Consider the following 14,154-nt stretch of genomic DNA (forward strand, 5'->3'; position numbering starts at 1 on the left):
CCAGGCCATGCAGCCTCCCACAGGAGGTTGTTTCTTAAAGTATAATCGTTGATTGTACTCACTGGAAAAAGTCTGGAATTGACTTGAAGTCCAGCATCTGACAAGGAAAGTCAGTGATCTTGAAGCGGTGATTTAGCCAGTTATCGATGACAAACTCCAGATGATTCTCTACATATGCAGCTCTTGAAGTGTAACCCAGCTCATGAGCTAGCTGGCCAAGAACCTAGTGATGCACCAAGATTATTTTAACAAGAAAACGTTTGTGAAAAGCAAACAGCCAAACTTTTAGTCATAGGGCTGCAACAAAACAGCAGCACAAGGTTTCCATTATTAATCATAGTTATCTGAAGATGCTGGATATGTAGTTGTCATTAAAACAGATCAGAGTGCTGAAGGTATGACATTATATGAGGGCCCAGGATCATGCTCACTTCACCCTCCCAGAAACCAGAGGCCACATTCACCAAGCTCTCCAAGTTAAGATGTACCCTAAGTATTGTTTCTTGACAAAAGTCTAAATGTTAGTGTAGCTGCAAAGATACCGGGCGGACGCAACGTAAAATTTTATTCGGGTTTCTTGAACAATCACCCTTGATACTCAGTGAACTGGTTCTAAAAACAAACATTAATGTAAATTACAAGCGAAACGAAAATGAGAACACATAAAATACAAGACGCATAAAACGACCATACGAACCTTAACGGTGATATCTCCTAATAAGAAATTAAACTGAACGGCAGTGACTCCACAGAAAGATAGAAACTAAACGGTAGGTAAACGCTACCCAAAAACACGCAAACCGAAAAGAGAGGGAAAATAAACTTACATGCGCTCTAAATATAACAAGTACGCATGATGAGCTTCTACAAGTGTTAAGAAGCCCCTATGAGACTGACTGGAAAAAATAAAATACAAAAACAGAAACTTAACTGGAACCAAAGTGATAAAAACTTGGCCGCTAATTAGAACCTATTCTTTAGGAACATTCCGTAATAGTTAGATTAATAATATCCTGTTGTTAAAAAAAAAATACTTGTGATATATCTTAACTTACGAGGGCTTCGTGAATCTGGCACCAAACACAGCCAACAACAACCATTACAAACGTACCTTCTTGACTAAATCCTTGTCCAAAAATTGTTCCTTGACAGCCTGGATAAGCAATGCAATAGCCCTCTTCTCACAGATAGGACTGATCAGTGAAATTTGCTTTAAGCAAGCCAACATGGAACTTGATCTGTTCACACCTTCATCTTCACCCTCCTCTTCACTCAGAGATTGCTGCTAGTAGTTCAAACGAAGACCAGATATTCAGATAAAGTAATTCCAATTAATTTTTTTCAAGATCTTGCGTCCTAGATATACTAGTTTATGAGCCATTTATGTCATCTTTGACAGCAGGTTTCTTGTGTCATTATATTACAAGTTATTTCAACACTGTACCAGACTCGCGTGGTGTATATTGGACATGAGTCCTGCACTGAGGGTTGACCAATACACTGAAATAGAGTCCAGTCGTATATCATTGAAGTTCACTTAATTACTGGAAGTCTGTATGTGTTTTGGGGTTAGGATGCCCTACCGACAGTTGTCCACTAGAGTCGCATGGATCACGAATGGAGTGAAAGAGAGCCATTGGACTCACTTGAAGTCTAGCCATCAGACAAAAAAAAAACCGTGTGAGTGGTAGGGAGGGTAAAAATGTTGTACATTGGAGTCGCATGGATCACGTGGTCACAAGCAGATAAAAAAATGAGGCATAGTCACATTTGTATTGGCTAAAGCAGTCCATCTGATAATACTTATTGACAACTGGACTCAGATGGTGTATATTGGACATGTCTGACTACACTAATCGCTTATGCCCTGAAATTAGAAATGTGGCTTCACATCTATGTTGTATTGCCTATCATTTGCAACTGTCAAAGGTAGTATTTACATTCAGCTTGAACCAGAACCCTCAGGAACTGGCAGTTACAACATGACAATCATGTAGGAGAGCAATTCAAGTAGAAGCGTCTGCATAGTAGTTTCCAGTGGTGCTGTTTCCTATGCCTAACAAGGTGGTTCTCACTTCTGCTTTTGTGGATGAATCCTCAAGTGTGAACATTCAAGAGAAAGTTAGGATTACGTACTTGAATTTGAAAGGTTCTGTTCACATAAACAGTTTACAAAATAAATTGTTCTGCTTTGACATGGACAAGCTTGGGAGTTCAAGGTTTGTTCACTTACTGCCACAGTTTCAGTTAGTGATTGTACCAGTATCTGTTCCACTTTCTCAAACATCTTGTACTGATGCTCACGAGGAGCAGGGACAGCAGACGTCTCAGCGACGTGTCTTACAAATAGCACACTGACAGTAGAAGCCATGTACATTCTTAACATTTGGCTGGAGTCACCAAGAAGCCTCGGAAATTCTTTACTCAGAGAAAGAGAAACAGAGTCCTTTACAGCTGAAAGACAAGAGAAGTAATTATTATTACTATTTGGGGAGCAGGGATGGCGCAGTGGTGAGAGCACTCACCTCCCACCAATGTGGCCCGGGTTCAATTTCCGACGTCGTATGTGGGTTCAGTATGTTTTGGTTGTCATCCTTGCTCTGAGAGGTTTTCTTCGGGTACTCTGGTTTTCCCCTCTTCCAAAAATCAACATTTCCAAATTCCAATTCCATGTGGATTATTGTCGAGCACTTTATCACGAGCCTCTAGCTCAGGAGATTGCACAAGCACTCCCTGTGTTACAAAAGCGGACTGGAAACTTACCTCCACTCTTATCTTTCTTGACTTGCTTCATACCACACCAACTTTCCTCAGGATCCACCTGAAAATTAAGGTTTACAATTTACCAATGTCTTAAATATTTAGGTTCAAATGTAGGTTCTGACAGTCACCTTTAAAGCTGACTAGGATGTTAAGAGAAACATTAAACCTCAGGAATTTAAAGCACACCTTCAAAAAGGTTTGAATGCATTTTGCCATCTGTAGTCTTACAACTGGACTATATTGACTGTTCTTTAAACTCCTGTAAAAGAAAAAAAAAACATTTCAACAGTACTGAAAATGTGTTGGCCTATTAGGACGTTTGTGAAACTGGGAGACATAAGAAGCAGATACTGGTGTTCACCTTCGTGGTGTGTTATTAAAGAAGACACTTTGCTACAAACAGCCTCAGCTCACTCAGAATGATTGCAAAGGAGACCTGACAAAACACTGCAGATCACCTACAATAGGCTAGCATCATGGACTATCACTTTGCACTACAGAAACCGATGCTACCAGGCATCACTGTTAATATTAGACAACCTTACCCAAACGATGCATACTGGTACCTAGTCTGGAAAGTAGAGCAGCCACAGATCTGAACTCAGTGGTTTGCTTATACTTCCCAGGAGCACACAGTGAAGTGTTTGTGCCAAATCATAATATTTAGCCCTTACTAAATATAATTATAACTCCCTTAACAGCGAAATCATGACCTCTAATTCAATCTGCTCTTTTAAGAAAGCCCTTAAGAATTCAATAATAAAAATTATGAATAACATGTGATTTTCTAGCTTATTACTTTTATCTATTAACGTCCTTACGCCATGTAACTAACTTAATTTATTCTTTGGTAACTTAGTTTAATTGGGGAGGCCAAATCACACATAAGCTTTCTAGTTTCTTTTCAGTCACCTCGCCAATTTTTTCTTTGTAACTTAATTTAAATTATTTTGTTGTGTCTTCTTTGCAATTTCTTTGTGTGGTGAAATAATAATAATAATAATAATAATAATAATAATAATAATAATAATAATAATAATAACAAGTTCTGACAGGTTCCTGACGTACACGTCATCCCAATCTTACCAAAATGCCTTTAAGATATGTGCTGCGATCTCCCTTGATGTCTGAACACTTGAGTCTGGAATTTCCTGGTAACTTAGATGGGGAGTGAGTGCCACCAAAAGTTTAAGTCCTTGGCAACAGACACTCTGGTCTTTCCTATACTTTGACATGGCTTCTCTACATTACAGAAGACAATTGAAAATGAATAATCAATTAATTATTCAAATATAGTGTGTAATTCAGGTAGTAAATTAGCTTACTGAGAAGGTTCCAAATTTGGTTAAGCATGTGGGCAAGTGACAGCATTTATGGAGCAAAAGGTATTTACCCTTTGGTAATCAACACAAAAACGAATTCTCCTTTCTTCCTATCTTCTCCTCTCTGGGCTCTGATTTGCACAATCTTAAAGTTGCCATGACTCCTACAATCACTAATAGGCTAACTAAATAATACCATGATCACCTGAAATTAATTCTCCTGAGGTGTTAAAACTACTTATATTTAATTTTAGAGGAGGGCACCCTTTAACATATTACCAATTTGCCCCAAAATTGCAAACATCATTCACTTACTATTGAGGTATTTAAAAAAGAAATGAGAGCAAACCACAATGAAATATAATTACCCAAATACTTCCATGAGAACTTCCAGATGAAAGCTTGACAGAGGACTATTGCTTGATGCCAGGGCAAAGGCTACAGCGAAGTACTGTTGGTAACAAAAGTGGAAACCACAGTTAGTGAGCAGCCCATCTTACGATTTGAAATTGCATGATCTGAGACTAAAGGTCCGGTCAGGTGGATGGAAAATACTGCTTGTATTTCTTCAATCTGTTTACAAACACTTGTTACTTGACAATGTTTTCTGGTGTCTTTAGTTTATTAAAAGGTCTAATAGGGAAGGACACAGGTACATACCAGATTTAGATCTCCTTCTTTAGACACAGTAAATTCCTGCAAAGAAAGAAAGCCATGATAATAAATGATGAGGAAGACAAAATAGCTCTTGAAGGCAAATTCTTCAACATTCAAATAGAGAACGCGAAGAGTGCACCACAACCATAAAATCCACCTTACAATGGCTTACAAAACAAAAAGACCTCAAGAACAACTTCCCAGAATGGCAATGAGTAGGTGGAGCCTGTGTATCAGTGAAGCCTCAAGGATCATCAGTCCTGTAGTTGGTTCAGGCAAGGTATACTCCAATCGATACTAGAGCAACAAGAACTGGCATGACCTTAAGTCAATGTCAACTGCACTCAGCAAAAAGCCTACTTAAGTTTGTAACAAGACACTCCATTGAACGGTTAGAAACCTTACTCAGGCTTTTCAAAATGTGCAACAAGTGATTCTACTGACTGTTGTGAATTTGCTTAATCCATAAACTTGACACTGGACTCAGGTACCAGCTAAGATGGCCTGACCCTTGTTTGTCTACTCCAGTTATATAAACAGGTCTTTTCAAAGTGCTGCTCACCTCTGACCTGAGGAAGTCAATGACTTTTTCTTTGATTTCATTTGGCTTAGGATCGATGCCATAAACAGTGACATCATTACCATCACGCACAGACCAGCTGCACAGAAATCTTGCACAACAATCTCTTAGTGTGGAATGAACTGAAAAGGAAGTTTTTAATACCTGACAGTGAGTGAATACAACATCACTAAGTAAGAACAAAGTGAGTTACACAGCTTGGAAATATTTTGGACTGACCAGTTTTTAAACTTTTCTTCTGTGGCTGGTTGTGTGTTGCAACCTCCTCACTTGATGACATATCAGACTCAAAGTCATCAAATCCATCCATTTCATCCACAGAGATCCCACTTGTGCTTTGGTTAAGAAAACTCCTCTCCGTGATATCAAGCCGACAACCACTTCCTGATGCACACTGCCACCACTAAAGGAAAGAGACACACCTGTGCTAAGTACCACTAACAGAGAAACAGTAAACAATTATTCCATAAAATCACAGGGCACCATAGCCAATAAAATACATAACATAGAGTTGGTATAAACACCTGGATTACGAGAAATTAAAGCTTGCGAAAATAAACTTTAGATTAAAACAGGCATTTTTGGCCATTTCATGAGCTTCCTCTAGTCACAGAATATGACTTGACAGGCTAGTTGAACGGAGCCAATCAGGACATATAACCTGTTATTATACCACAGCACCAAGCAATTGGCATTTTATTTAACTAGGGATGTTGGCTTAATTGCTTATTTTTTATTCCAAATTTTTATACATAAAAGCACCAACAGATTTTTTATCCAAACATGCAGAACTTTAATCTATGACAAATCCTTGATGAATTCACCTCTCCACTGTAAATAGCAAGGATTTCATTCATTAATGAACTGGGCGTTTTCTCTCTCAAAAGCATTCCAACAAACTGCTCAGGAGAATTTTCTTTTGCCTGTAAACAACCCAAGGTAAAGGTAATCAACTGATGATATTTAAAATTATGTTTAATCTTGTTGAAAGAAAGACTAAGAAACTCCCTTAATTTCACAATCATATTAAATAAATACTTTTAAAACAGAAAACGTCTTAATGTGTGACTCATAAGAAGCCTTTCCCGACTTTTCATGATTACAATATCTTTTACAAAATTTAACAGGAAAGCCTATTCACCCAAAGGTAGTTTATGATAAGGCCTCATTGAATAAAGTATAAGTAACGAATATATCAGAGTACAAAAGCTATACTATAGTTATACTACAGTTGGATACAATAATTTTTTCTCACTTCTCTTTAACTCTTGACATGTAGGCTGTGCCCATCTTTAAGCTTCTTAATGTTTACTGGACATTCTTTATTCATTTATCACACACTTTTTGTATACAAAGACAAGAAGACTAAATAAGCCCAAGGAAAAAAAATTATTGCAACGTATGGTATACTTACAGTTAACATAGTGAATAATTTTTCTAGCTCTGTAATGATTCCAGCAAGAACTTCCATTCGTGTTGCTAGTTCAAGCTCATGAGAGCTGCTTATCTCACTCACACCATTGGCAACCTTCTTTAATACATTCTGTAGCAATAACAATAACAATGATTGCTGCAAATTTTTCTGTATTATGCTGCTAGTCAACTGCCTTGAAGTATCAACATCATAAAGACGCAAGTAAACTCTGAACTCTATTTAGTTGTTTATTGGCTGCCGTCTAATTTGCTATTCAATCAGTTGCTTTTATTTTTCAATTCAACTGTAATCTATAAAATGGTGTAGCCTATTTTTTCTACCCGCCTCGATTGTCACCAAATGTGCGTAGTCTTCGCCTGTACAATATGAAAACAAACTTTTTTAATAAAATGATGATGATGATGATGATGATGATGATGATGATGATGATGATGATGATGAAGGCACATATGGCAACAGAAGGTACCCGATTCAGAGATATTCAAGTTTGTTCTAAGAGCACTGAAATCAAGCAAGGAGCTGTAATGTGTGCAAGTGCAAAAGATTGGGTCTCTGTGTGTGTGGGTGGGGGGGGGGGGGGAATTGCGCCAGAAGGAGAAAATACTTTTTTAATATGTTTTACTCCGCTTGGCACTAGCAGCCCATTCAAGTCATTTAACCCAACGGCCACACCATTTGATCACTGAATCACTAGCTCATTAGCATTTACTGTTAAAAATTCGTTGTTTGGCGATTACAAATGGAAAACTGGCAGCTTAAAAAGTAGTGTGAACCACAGTGCATGATGCATAACCAAAACATTTATGCAAGCTTACAAAATACAATTAAGCAACAATTCTCTAATACTCACTCCAAGTTTTCTGTTTAAAGGCAGATTTCTCAGTTCATCTTGGGTCAAAGAGTTGGTCTTTAGGAAGTAAACCATCACATGACATGCCAAGCTACAGAATCTCACTACATCTTCAAATGACGGCAAACGTTCTTTAGACATTCCCCCTGAAGACTACAATAAATAGAAGAACTAATGTTCAAATACTAATGTCAGTACCATTTTGCATTAAAACAGAACTTATCTGTGATGAAATAATGTCTACTTTGAACAAAAATTTTGACTTTAGTACTGTCTGGGTACCCCTAAGTGTCAGTGAGAAAGAAAACATTTTTTTAAGATTGCAAGATTATATCAAAAGGTGGGAGAATTTAAAATATTTTCCTGAAAAGATGGCCATTTATATTTCTTATTTTCTTGTGATATATCTAAAATTAAACGTCCTGTCTATTTATTTACTTTAAATGTTTGCAAGTCAAATCATAGCTTGTTGTCTATGCCATGCTATTCAAAGATTTCAGTGCCCTGAACAACATTTGTTTTTCTAAGTACCTCAACAGGCGATTCCATTATAAAAGGGGCGTGGTCATTGTCACCTTCAGTTGTCAATCAACCATCAGAACGTAAACAACTGACAAACAACATGCTTTTTTTCTACAACCCTTGCTGATAAAATTGGCTTAGTTTTTGGAATAAACCCTGTTAACCGAATGAGAAACCGCTCTTATATTACTGTGGTGTACTATGAACTTTTGAGGCATATTTTTTCAGACGAGGTTTGAGTCACCAACTTGCTACAACTGGATGGCATCCAAATTTGCATCTCACGCCCACAAAGGTGTCAAAGGAAGGAGGTGCTTGCCCTCTTATAGCAGAACTTCTTATTTAAGGTCATTCTATAGCCAGTGCAACAATTTTACCTGAAGTGCAAGTAGTTCGCACAGCTGAGTAGCCATCTGAGCAAGTCTGTCACATAACAATGTACCAAGAGATTCAATCTTTCTATTGTACTTAGAAAGGTCCAATTGCTTCTTCTGCATTTGGCTTCTGCTTGTATTCCATCTCTGGGAATTACCCTAGAGAGATAAACAACAATTTTTTGAACAGGTATTACTTCAGTAAAGGATAACTCCAACAATATCTAGTACAGATAGTTGCTACCCTTACTGCATTTTTAAAATAATATTCTTAATGATTGGTTAAGAATATCATTGCACATCTTAATTTTCAACTCTCTTCTCTGTGTTTGATATCTGTCGAAACACTGTGTCTCCTTTTTGATATATTACTTCTCAAACTCATTAATTATTCATGCAGTCAAAAGCCAATAAATGACCTCCATTTCGGTCAGGTGGATGAATCTTGATACCCCAATGAAACACCAGATGAAACACCACCAGGTTTTCATCTGAGATGAAACATGTTTTTCATCTGAGATCAAACATTTGCATTTTAATGAGATTAATTTCTTATTGTTTCATTTGAGAAGACATGTCAAAAACTCGGGCTTCGTGCTTTATCACGGGTTCCAAATACCTCGAAACAGATGAAAGCTTTCATCTGTTTCTCGGTATTTGGAACCTGTGATAAAGCACTCGCCCTCGTTTTTGACATATTACATGAAAATTGACAACTTGCTCAAGAAAATGAATATTTATTTGCCAGTAATATCTTTACTTTTCTCATTTCAGCTTATTTACAAACACACTCACCTCACAATCATAAAACTTAACCTCCAGTATGCTCTCTAATAAGTTTTTCGTCTACTCCACCCTGGAATAACCTGGTTAACCAGGTCCTCCGAGTGTTCTTGAAGACTTTGCACACAGTGAACATCATAATCTTTGAACACTCTTCCTGAATGGGTGGCCGAAACCGGATTCATACTCTGCTAACCCATGCATGTTTCGAGACAACAAGGACGCCGATGCATGCAAATACTGTAAACATGCAAGCTTAAGTTGTGAAAAACACAAAGACATTTTTCATCACAAACTATGTGCTAATTAAACAAAAGAAAGCAAAAACTAAATGTTAACGTGAATACTATCCTTTGTTTGTATTTAGGCGCTGACTGAGAAGCCATTCCAAAAACTTGTGCTTCATGTACTTCACTGGGTCTCCAAACACTCAAACACAATAAAAGCCCTCGGCCTGCGGCCTTGGGCTTTCATCAGTTTTCTCGTGTTTGGAAACCCCAGTGAAGCACTTGCACTTGTTTTTGAAATATCACTTCCAAAATAATAATAACTTCTTATTGTTCTAATAAAGTGAGCTAATGGAACTGTAATAACGACAACATAGCCTATTATCAAGGACAAAGGCAGTATAGTCTCATCAAATATACCTCATCAAAGGACGATTTTAAGTAGACCTCTTGCATCTGGACAAGGCTGCTTTCAGTATCTTGAGGGAGTTCATCAGGTGCATGACACCTATGTTAAACAAATGAAGAGAGCAAACTTTTAATAAATATCAAGATTAAAAAGGCTTGAGTTTACTTTGAAGCCAATCTAAGGTTTTACCATTTCCAGTTGAACCTCTACAACTAACCACTTCTTGAGGGTACAACAAAGTCCTCTGTTTTCTTTCAATCAAATTACATATACGTAAGTCTCTCTTATACAACCAACTCTTTCATAAGGTTTCACTGTCTGTACTTACACTGACACTGAGTCCATGTGAATAACCCCCACACCTGTTGAGAACTTCTGTGTCAGTGACACTAGAGCATTTGCAAACAACTGCATGTTGGGTAACCTGTTGTGAAAAGAAAACAAAAGGATTAACAACCGCATCACCAAATGGAGGTTGGGTGCCTGAGACATGTACGAGCTTTCACTACGGGCAGCCAGCTTCCTGATGGAGCGAGCTCCCATGGCTGGCAACCTAGCACCCATCACACTAATGAAACAGCAGAAACAGGGGAGGGGAGGAGCAACTGAGGTTTATGGCACTCAAAAACCGCCAAACACGTCATTTCAGTCACCAAGAAAGCACTAAAGGGTCTCCAACAGCATGCGACATCCTGGCACATGTGCACATAAGAATACTGCTAGTCACAGGTCAACACTACCACTTTTTTAACTCTATCAAATTGCACTTTATTGCATTGAATGCTGAGATTAAATGCATTTCAATAGGCTTAGTTGAGACAGTTCAGACACTAATTGGAACCATATGTTGGAACTCACAGAGAAACCTACTACTTAATACTTCATATGATGTACTTGAACATGGGATAACTACAATTTTTTTCATTGATATTTAATTCTGGTGATAACATAGCTGATGAAAATGATTTCTATCTAAAGGCAAGCACGAAAAGGTTTGCAGTGCATGATTATACAGTATGATATCTTCAGAAGTTATTTTTTCCAATTTGGCATATACATCTGTAAATAATGCTCTCAAAATAATGCTCTTTCCTCTGACAATGCACCATAAAATACCTTAACATTGTATGTTTTACATGAAGACTAGCTCTACAATGGTTCAACCCCACACAATACAAACAAGGAGACCATTTTCGCGCATCTCTGATACAAATACCTGCTTGTTGTCTTAGTAGACCATAATGCTAAAGCATCATTAGTGCCATCACCTCCGTCATCTACTGGCAACATCCAGTTAAAAAGCTGATGCCGCAAAGGATATGACCCTTTGCTTGCCACAGGACATCCAACAGGTGACACAGGCTGGAAGTTTTCAGGCAATGGGCAGAGTTGTAAGTACACAGCTAGGAATTCCAAAGATGTCCTTTAAGAAAAGATACAAATGCCATTGCATGGTTACAAATTGTTTAGTACCCTATAAATACCATGTTGAGTATAATTTAGCATTATTAAACAGGTGTATACAGTACGTCTAAAAGAAATTTCAAACAAAAAGTTGAACTGTAAAAACAAACATATTTATGAAATATAAAATCTTGGCTCCAGCCTACAGAATCTTGTAATAATCAACTTCTAGCAAATGCATTTATTTTAATTTTACATTTTTGAGGATTTTTTACATGAGTTCCTTCTCTGGTCCCTGTTATAAAGTTAATTGGCAATGCCAAGAGTAAACACACAGCATCAATGAACATTTTGATCTTGGTATTCTTGGTTATCCAAACTAAAAACAGTGTAATTAGCTCTTCATTAGCAACTCATGTTAGTTCCTAGATCAGGTACTCAGTGAGCAACCCAGCACTTGCAATGCATATTATAGGAGTGTTTAATTCATGGTCATCATTGACAATCCAGCCCATCCCCCCCTCCCCCCGAGGTCAAGGAAATAAGTCATGTCAGTCAAGTCAATCATTGAGAATGTCCATGCAATACATATTTTACCTTGACGGAATCCCACTACCAAGAATAACACGAAAAATGTCGGGATCAGGTTGAACGACATTCTCCTGGTGATATAAGATAGGATGTCTAATTTTGAACTCTTGCTGCAACAACATGAAAGAAGTCAATGAAATTAAAGTTGGTATTCACTTTCAAATCATTTAGGCTTTTTTTCCATTTATAGAAATGAAGGCAGGCAATGTGAAGAATTTTATTTACCGGGTGCTGTAACATAAGGGGACAGTCTTTGTAACTTGCCTCAGATTTGTATAGAAGTCAACAAGATCACAAGGCAATGCTTGAAAGTCTCTGACGAAAGTGATTCTAATTGGGTTTGCTGAAACATAAAGGAGGCAATAGAACACCTACATAGAAGGTGTTCTCTCAACCTCGGAAAAAGATATTGTCTGGAGAAGTGAATGTCCAAAAAGAATGAGTTCTTTTCAATATCGAAGAGGCACTGGTGGTATCATAATCTCCACATAGACAGAGTTCTCTCAACTTCCAAAATGCAGCAGGACATCGACAGTACAACATCAAAGTGGTTGCAGTTTATCAACCTCTGAGCAGAGTTCTGGTGACCTTTGAATGGTCCTGTGGACTGTACCATATCCAAATGGGAGGGGTTAGAACTAAAAGCATTAAAAAGGTACTAAGGACAATATAAGTTCAAAATAGGAGTAGTTTAGAAAACCTCAGAAAGGCATTGAAGCCAGCATATTGACGAAATAGAAAATGTTTGACATGTGTCACTCTTAAAGGTACTAGGGGCACTCCTAACAACAAGAGCCCTGTCACTCTTTAAAAGGTACTAGGGGTAGTGCAGTGTCAAAATGGAACAATTCTGTAAAATTCTGAAAGGTGTGTGAGACAGCACAATGCATAAATGGGACGTGTTCTGTCAATCTCTTCAGGTACTTGAGGCATTGCATCATATAGATGAAAGGAGCTGGCCAGTACAATGTCCAAATAGAAGCTGTTTTCTCAACCTTTCAAGGTACAGAGTGTAATACGATGTCCACATGGAAGATCTTTTGTCAACCTTTGAAAGGTACAGGGGACAGTACATTGTCCAAATGGTAGGAGTTTTATCAACCTTTTAAATGTACAGGGGGGAGAAGGAGGTACAATGTCCACGTGGAAGGAGTTTTATCAATCTTTGAAATGTACAGAGAGCAGGAGAAGGTCCAAATGGAAGGAGTTTTGTCAACTTTTGAAAGGTACAAGTACAATTTCCATGTGGAAGGAGCTCTATCCACTTTTGAAAGGCACAGTTGGTAGGACCACGGGGAAGGACTTATGTCAACTGGTGAAGGGTACAGGAGGCAGTACATTGTCCAAATGGTAGGAGTTTTATTAACCTTTGAATGGTACAGGGGACAGTACAATGACCAAATGGAAGGAATTTTAAGAAGCTTTGAAAGGTACAATGTGCAAATGAAAGGAGTTTTGTTAACCACTGGAAGGTACAGAGGGCGGAACAATGACCAAATGGAAAGAGTCTTGGCAACCTCTGAAAGCTACTGACAATAGGACTATAATATCCTTTTTTTTAAATGGATCTGTAACCAGGTGGATTCAGGATGCGTAAAACGTTTCTCTGGTTAAAAATATGTAAACATATAAAAAATTGAAATGCTTTTAAAAACCCAACATTTTGGCCAAAACTTCACCCTTCATCAGGGGAAACTGATAAGAATTTTATAAAGAGCACAACATATAAAGAGAAAATACAATTTTTTTAAACTAAGTTTTGTCCTTTAGAGCGAGATTTATATACTCATGCAAAAAGTGCATGACATCGTCCCAATTGAGCAGATTCTTGCAGATATTTATTCTCTTTCTCTTTGTTTAATGAATCATTTCTGTTTTTGTGCTGTTAATTTTCTGTTCCTTTTGAGCGTGCAAACAACTGTAAATGCTACCCACCTCGAATAGCCTTTGCTAATTGTGGGTATGTAATATTGTAATTTGTAATTTGTTGTTGTTGTTTGTTGTTATTAATTTCCCATGCCTCTAAAAGGCGTCTGTTATGTCAATTTGCACTTGTGCATAGGATCTTGAAAGATTCCTGACAGATGGAGTCACCTAAGTATAAACAATGTCCTTGTCGGATCAGTTCTGAAAGTCCCTGCAATACAGTATCCAACTGAAAGGAGTTTAACAACCTCTGAAAGGTACTGAGGACAGCAAAACGGCCGAACAGAAAGTTTGACCAATGGTGACCTCTG

At 37.8% G+C, this 14,154-nt stretch overlaps 1 protein-coding gene across 3 annotated transcripts in view; it reads right to left on the minus strand.

Moving 5' to 3' along the window:
- The window catches only part of LOC146466441 (serine-protein kinase ATM-like), a 58,536-nt gene that overhangs the window by 31,006 nt on the left and 13,376 nt on the right, over window positions 1–14,154 (minus strand). For 2 of the 3 annotated variants that reach the window (XM_085127346.1, XM_085127348.1), the window contains 18 exons: window positions 11,924–11,988; window positions 11,139–11,345; window positions 10,251–10,346; window positions 9,934–10,021; window positions 8,507–8,662; window positions 7,608–7,760; window positions 6,737–6,865; window positions 6,147–6,245; window positions 5,542–5,725; window positions 5,305–5,444; window positions 4,746–4,781; window positions 4,454–4,536; window positions 3,850–4,005; window positions 2,950–3,022; window positions 2,764–2,821; window positions 2,234–2,454; window positions 1,112–1,285; window positions 63–223 (listed from right to left, as the gene is read on the minus strand). In XM_085127346.1, coding sequence (XP_084983472.1) covers window positions 63–223; window positions 1,112–1,285; window positions 2,234–2,454; window positions 2,764–2,821; window positions 2,950–3,022; window positions 3,850–4,005; window positions 4,454–4,536; window positions 4,746–4,781; window positions 5,305–5,444; window positions 5,542–5,725; window positions 6,147–6,245; window positions 6,737–6,865; window positions 7,608–7,760; window positions 8,507–8,662; window positions 9,934–10,021; window positions 10,251–10,346; window positions 11,139–11,345; window positions 11,924–11,988 — 2,279 coding nt within the window. The remainder of the gene's footprint in view (window positions 1–62; window positions 224–1,111; window positions 1,286–2,233; window positions 2,455–2,763; window positions 2,822–2,949; window positions 3,023–3,849; window positions 4,006–4,453; window positions 4,537–4,745; window positions 4,782–5,304; window positions 5,445–5,541; window positions 5,726–6,146; window positions 6,246–6,736; window positions 6,866–7,607; window positions 7,761–8,506; window positions 8,663–9,933; window positions 10,022–10,250; window positions 10,347–11,138; window positions 11,346–11,923; window positions 11,989–14,154) is intronic. The other variant, XM_085127347.1, reaches the window with a different exon arrangement.

The sequence above is a fragment of the Pavona decussata genome, unplaced genomic scaffold (genome assembly GCF_977016875.1).
Source record: "Pavona decussata unplaced genomic scaffold, jaPavDecu1.1 SCAFFOLD_143, whole genome shotgun sequence".
NCBI lineage: Eukaryota > Metazoa > Cnidaria > Anthozoa > Scleractinia > Agariciidae > Pavona > Pavona decussata.